Source organism: Glycine max, chromosome 13 (assembly GCF_000004515.6).
Source record: "Glycine max cultivar Williams 82 chromosome 13, Glycine_max_v4.0, whole genome shotgun sequence".
Lineage (NCBI taxonomy): Eukaryota > Viridiplantae > Streptophyta > Magnoliopsida > Fabales > Fabaceae > Glycine > Glycine max.
In genome coordinates this window covers 30,742,094-30,748,845 of record NC_038249.2, presented here as the reverse complement: position 1 = coordinate 30,748,845, position 6,752 = coordinate 30,742,094, and the positions used below count along the sequence as shown (strand labels likewise).

Below are 6,752 nucleotides of genomic sequence, written 5' to 3'. Positions count from 1 at the left end.
CTCTTGTAAATTATTTCAATCACTTTTAAAATCACAGGATCAAAACAATGCGGTGTTATTACAAAAAAAAAAAAAATGATTAATGGTGAGGGGTGGATTTAGTGTGCATTCAAGAAACAAAGTTAGAGAAGGTGAAACTGCTATTTTGGGAGAGGTTGACATGGAATGGAGAGAATGCCCTGCAGTTTTATAGTGACAAGTATTTTCATCATGTTATTGTAGTATAGTCATATGTATTTTCATCTATCATGTGGACGACCCAAGTTTAATCCCCAGCATAAAAAAATTGTTACATTTTTTCAATCATACCAAATCTTACAAACATCCTTGATTACTCATGGTAAACCAAGGCCAAAGTTGAATCAATAAGGAAACAATATTTTTTTGTCCTGACAGAGTATCCCTCTCTGAACCAGTTAACCATATACTAATATCTTTCGCGATACTGTAACTGCCACTAACCCAAAGGATTTTCACACACGACGGAATAAAACACAAGATTTTTTCGCTATTTATGAATCATCCCACAACGTGTGAGCACACAATGTCTAATCATTATGTCATCCGGTCGGGATGTAAGGAAACAATATTCCTATTAACGAAATCAGTTACAAAGGGATTAAAATATTACACAACGCACGAGCACATAGAATAATTCTTGTAAAGAATTGACAAGCTCTGGCAACTACATCTCTGATTGTGATGCTCAAAAAATCAATATAAACCGGGCTTAACTATTAATTTTCTAAAATAATTCGAGTTATGAATATGTATTCACGTACTCCGGTGTAATGCCATCAAATAACCCTTGGCCTATCTAAACCATTTTTCTAAAGGTCAAAATTTAACACATCTCACATAGTATGTGTGGCAATCATTTTTACGTAGATTTCTGCCATATCCTCCCAAAAATTGATGTACTTCCAATAATTTCACATGCATTCTGTTCACAGTCCAGTTTGCCCCACCTTGCATCAACTCGTTCACAGGGGAATATCGGTTTGGCAAGGCTGTTAAAAAAGAATATCAAGGGTCATGCATATCAGGAATTATAGCATTTATGAAAATCAGGCCTCAAATTTTAACAGGACATACCCATCACCATTCTAAAAGTGGCTTACACTGACATAGCCAACAATAATGAGCATAACTTACCTTCTATTAACAACATTATGCACATGACATAGCCACTGAGAAAATTCAGCATGTGATCCAGTCAGTACAGGATTTGCTCTACCAAAAATGTAAAGAAGCACATAAGTAAAAAGGGTGATATAGAATAGAAATTTTGGAAGACTAATATGCATGTTACTGCAACATGTGAAAACTGGACCAGATCAAATAATTCATCAAGTAACATGTATCTTTGAAACATGCTACTATGTTGAAGATCCATATATAAGAGCCACTATATTGGAGTAGGAGATGATTAAGGTCAAAACATGGTAGTGGAACAGTTTGATCTTTATCCCAGCTCAGAGCATATTTTCAGTAAGCAGTATAGTAAAAGAAAAAAAGAAAGGAAAGCTGAATGAGACAATATATAAGGATTTCCTCTTGTAACTAAGCCATAGATTTGCATATGCTATAAATGAAAGTGTTTTCACTTTTCATCCTTCTATTTTACTACTTAGTAGTGCTGCCAAAGGACCTCATTAGAAAACAATTATGTGTTTGGAAAATTATAGGAAAGCAAGGACAAATAAGAACATTTTTATGAGATGTCTACTAGATCACTTGCTTGATTTTGATCTGTTAGCTCTAGCCAATAACCTAGCTTGAAAAGGTAAAAATAAGAGAAAGAACACAAGTAATTGCCAATGGCAAACTTCCAGTAGATTTGTTAACATCCATCATGAATTTACAATTTAATTAAATTCATTACTTTGCCCATATTCTTACTAAAATAAACTTATAAAAAGTATGACAATCTGAATAGAAACTGAAAATTTAAATGACCAACGGGGAGTAATACCAAAATAAACAATTCTAATCACAAACGATCAATTGCTGGATAAAGAGTGAGATATTAATAGTTTAATATACCTAAGAACTTCTTTAAAGTGATCTCGACATTCCCTGCAAGGGTATATTCGAGGTAACATCTGTACCTGTGTACAAATTACATCCTGTTAAGCAAGTTTTTTTATAGTCTACAAGGATAACTCAAGGCTCTACACCACATGGATAAATTTTTTTACAGTATATTATTTGCCTTAATGTTAATCCCTGGTTAGAATATCTTAGGTTTAGAACAATACTCCATCTTACTTTTGTAACACAAGACCACAAGACAAATTTAACTGCAAGGATTTCTAATACCAATTACATCAAAGACTCAAATAAGTCCACAACATGTTCTGACTTAGATGAAATCCTATCATTTATAACAAGGGGTAAAGGACGGAAGGAAGATACCAGTTCTTTTACATCCTTCTTCTGTTGTCTTGTAGGATTATCCGGGTACTGAAAAGAGAACTTGGTCATTAAAAAACTCAGTAGGTTTTCCTTTTGTTTCAGTTGGGTGATAAGACATCAAAATAAAACTTGTTTATCACATGAATAAGAAAAAGCTGGATTATGTTTTCCTTTCTGAACATCCTCAGATACAAACAAGCAAAACAATGAAAACTGTGGCCAAGTGTGACTCAGCTGGGGGTATGATACCATTAACAGAAAGTAATAAATTTACTTGGTAGATGAAAGTAACTGCATTTAAAGAAGAAATGAGAAGTAGAAAGCCAGCAACACAGATAAAACTTGTTTCCAGAATGCATACAAACAAAAAGTTTGAAGATAACCATGCTGAAATTTTAGTGTGGCAGGCAGAACACCGTGATAATGAGAGAAATAACTCCTAATACAGTTTTTTAATGGTGAATATCGTTATAAAGGGCTACACGCCTCACCATATCTATGCCCTAGCTATTAATCATATGAAATACTCTTCAAAATTCAAATAGCATCCGATGTAAAGCAATTAAAAAGGAGAAAAAATGGTCAGCACTCACAAGTCACAACTACATCTGTCTACTTATAATAATTCAACACTTATGCAACAGCGAACAACAATTTTGTGCACAATACATGACAAAACTAGAATATTATGAGGGATGGAGGAATCAATAATATCTGTATCAGTACAAATTGAGTGACAAAACCTGAGCTGCAAGAATGTGAAGGAAAGTCCAAGTAGCCCTTCCAAGCTCTTCCTTAGTCACTGGGGCAGCAGACTTTTCCTACAAAAACAAAACGAAGATGAAAAATAACCCAATCACGACATTTCATATTTATAAAGATACACTGAGAATTTTAGTCCTTGATAAATAACTTATTTTACTTAACACAGATTTTAACAAGAATACAAATAAAATAATCATTACATCTACAAATATTCCAATAAACTTTAAAACATCTATATAATTGGCAACTATAAGATATGCGCCACAGCATTGTCCTTTCCCAAATATAACTATCCAGATATCCTTCACTAGAGAAACCTTTATTCGTGACAAATCAGAAGGTTCAGAGTTCACAGTTCAAAATATAGAAAAGAATGGAGGGCGGGTGTTGCCAGAAATACTGCATGGGATAGGTGGTAGTTGGTTGCACAAAATGGATGTCTCACAGTAGATAGAAACATGGAAAGCTACATCCAACAACAACAACAACAACAACGCCTTATCCCACTAGGTGGGGTCGGCTACATGGGTCAACTTCCGCCATAATGTTCTATCAAGTACCATACTTCTATCCAAATCATTAAGTTCGAGATCCTTTTTGATAACCTCTTATAGTCTTTTTGGGTCTTCCTTTGCCTCGAATTGTTTGTCTTCTCTCCATCTGGTCTACTCTCCTCACTACAGAGTCTACCGGTCTTCTCTCTACATGTCCAAACCACCTAAGTCTATGTTCCACCATCTTCTCTACAATAGGCGCTACTCCAACCCTCTCTCTAATAGCTTCGTTTCTAATTTTATCTTGTCGAGTCTTACCACACATCCACCGCAACATCCTCATCTCCGCTACACCTACTTTATTCTCATGTTGGCTCTTGACCGCCCAACATTCTGTTCCGTACAAAATCGCCGGTCTTACCGCAGTCCGATAAAACTTTCCCTTTAGCTTGATCGGTACCTTTGCATCACATAACACCCCCGATGCTTTTCTCCATTTCATCCATCCTGCTTGAATGCGATGATTCACATCCCTTTCAATTTCCCCATCATCCTGTATTACAGACCCAAGATATTTAAACCGTGTGACTTGAGGGATAATATGGTCTCCTATTTTCACCTCTGAGTTAGAAACCCTCCTTCTTTTGTTGAACTTACATTCCATATACTCCGATTTGCTTCTGCTTAGGCGAAAGCCATGTGTTTCTAGAGCTCGTCTCCAAGTTTCCAACCTCTCATTCAACTCCTCCCTTGACTCTCCAAGGAGGACTATGTCATCTGCAAAAAGCATGCATCTCGGCGCTATCTCTTGGATTTGTTCCGTGAGGACATCCAGAATTAAGGTAAAAAGGTAGGGGCTAAGGGTTGACCCTTGATGCAAACCAATTGTGATGGGAAAATCGTCTGACTCTCCACCCTGTGTCCTACCACTAGTCGATACCCTATCATACATATCTTGGATAGCTCGAATATATGCAACCCTAACCCCTTTCTTCTCTAGAGCTTTCCACAAAATCTCTCTAGGCACTCTATCATACGCTTTCTCCAAGTCAATAAAAATCAAGTGCAAGTCTTGTTGGGCCATGCGATATTGCTCCATCACCCGCCGTAATAAATAAATCGCTTCCATGGTCGACCTTCCCGGCATGAAACCAAATCCAGAAAGGTGGAGCGAAATCTCAACTTTGTCCCTAAAAACTCCCCCAAAACAATGTTTTTTGAGGAGAAAATTGAGATTTTCTTACAAGTCTCACTCTAATACCGCTACAGCCGCTTCTTGAAAATGCATTGCAATTCAAAACTTTGTAGCAGCCTGATAGAGACCAGAATGAAGAGTCTAGCCTCAATGAGAATATTGGATGGGAAACAGAAAGACAGAAGAAAATATAAATCAATTACCAGAGTAAGAGCTCCTCAGATAAATTCTCTCAGCCCAACTGAATGACTCTCATGAATACACGTGAAATCCCCCCTCTCTATACACGCACCCCCTTTTAATTCTAGTGGCTGACTCACTATAACTCCCTCCATGTCAGACTTTGAACTATGGGGCCCTATCAAGGTAAAAAGGACCTGAACTTTCAACCATTCCAAAAAATGGTAATCTTGAGTTTGGAGATCCGCTTCACCACCCCTCCTCCACTCTCATTCTCCCAAATAAAATTCATATTTAAACTAGCAAAACAAAGTGTCCAACAATCAGCCAGGCATTGCAAGAGTACCATGAAATAAATAAGGCTTGCAAAGTAGCAAAATAAACATATTTGTTAAGAAAAGAGAAAGCCCTATAACTCATCAACTGCATGTGTCACCATAGTCTTTCTAAAGAAGCCAATTTTAATATTCACTTAGCTATTAGAATTATTGCTGCCCAGTCACGGAAACTGAGACAACAACAACAATAAAGCAAATTATAAACTTTATCATAGTATACCAAAGCATGAATTACAACATAAACTTGCATCGCATTGATAATATGGATACCTTGACAGCAGTATCAGCGAGTTGTACAGAAGTTGCAGTTTTTGAAAGTGGGCCTTTGGTGGAGGAAGAGATGGACAAGAGGGGTCCTGAAGATGGGTGGTGATGAAGGCCTATGAAATTAGAGAGATGGTGTTGAACAAAGCTTGAGACTTGTTCAATGTTATGGAACAAGGTCTGCAGTGGATTCTCAGGCATGTTACCTGAGATAGCGTGGGAGAAGATCCGTGCCCAAATTCAATGGCTAGGGTTTTGAGTTGCGATTTAAGGATACCGAATAAGTTACGAAACACACGAAGGGAATATCTGAATTCTGAACTCTCAACGGGGAAAACAACAAGCAAAGTCCGACTCATCGAGAAAAAAAAAAACGGTGTCGTCTAAGGTTGTCTATAGAATTTCTTTCTATTTTTTTTCTCAAATTTGGGAAAATTTTGTTGTCCCCTATTGAAAAAAATAGAATGGGTCATGGAAAAAATGGGTTTTGATAAGAACTGGATTAACTGAATGAAGCTTTGTTTTGGAAACTGTTCACTATTCTATCAATACAAATGGTGACAGAGTTGGACCAATTACACTAGGAAGAATAGTTAAAAAGCTTTACGAATGAAAATTAAAATAAATATATTTTGGAAATATTAAAATAAAAAAAATTAAAAAACAGAAATGAAATTAATGCTAAATTATATGGACCAAAAAAATGTTTAAACCTAAAAAAAAAGTTATGAATGTTAGATAAATGTTTGTAAAAGTTGGGTGTCTAGGGTGTAAATATCATAGCTCTTTGAAATTAAGTCTCTCTAATTATTTTTTAATTAATATAGTGGTTGCACATGTATCTTATAGTTTTGCTTTATTTGTGACAAAAAATAAGAGTGGAATTTCATGCCTTCGCCACCAACAAGCACTCCGCCGCCCGACGACGCCTACGTTGCGGAGTCCATCGATGATGATCCCCTGGTGGCGTCTAGTGGCCAGGTCATCGTCAGTGTCCAGAGCCGCTACCACGTCGTGTATTGCCCGTGAACGACATTTGTGTGCTCGGCATCACCGTTGCCAACCACGACAACTTGGTGAACGTGTTCGAGTGCATCC

The 6,752-nt window shown here is 36.9% G+C and overlaps 1 protein-coding gene across 1 annotated transcript; it reads right to left on the bottom strand.

The window, feature by feature from the left end:
• Window positions 1-576: 576 nt before the first annotated feature.
• LOC100782995 (FAD-linked sulfhydryl oxidase ERV1) lies at window positions 577-6,138 on the bottom strand. Its single transcript, XM_003542788.5, has 6 exons — window positions 5,661-6,138; window positions 3,162-3,239; window positions 2,419-2,466; window positions 2,047-2,111; window positions 1,156-1,233; window positions 577-1,010 (listed from the first exon to the last, which is right to left on the bottom strand). The coding sequence occupies exons 1-6, from the start codon at window positions 5,853-5,855 to the stop codon at window positions 881-883; spliced, it is 594 nt and encodes a 197-aa protein (XP_003542836.1). The 5' UTR covers window positions 5,856-6,138; the 3' UTR covers window positions 577-880.
• Between the last annotated feature and the right edge of the window lie 614 nt (window positions 6,139-6,752).

Bases quoted from the DNA above. Each gene is read 5' to 3' on its own strand.
- LOC100782995 (XM_003542788.5), bottom strand. From the start codon at position 5,855: ATGCCTGAGAATCCACTGCAGACCTTGTTCCATAACATTGAACAAGTC. The intron at 1,234-2,046 runs GTATATTAAACT...CATTTTTGGTAG, and splicing joins CACTTTAAAGAAGTTCTTAG to AGCAAATCCTGTACTGACTG. The intron at 1,011-1,155 runs GTAAGTTATGCT...CTTTTTTAACAG, and splicing joins CATAATGTTGTTAATAGAAG to CCTTGCCAAACCGATATTCC.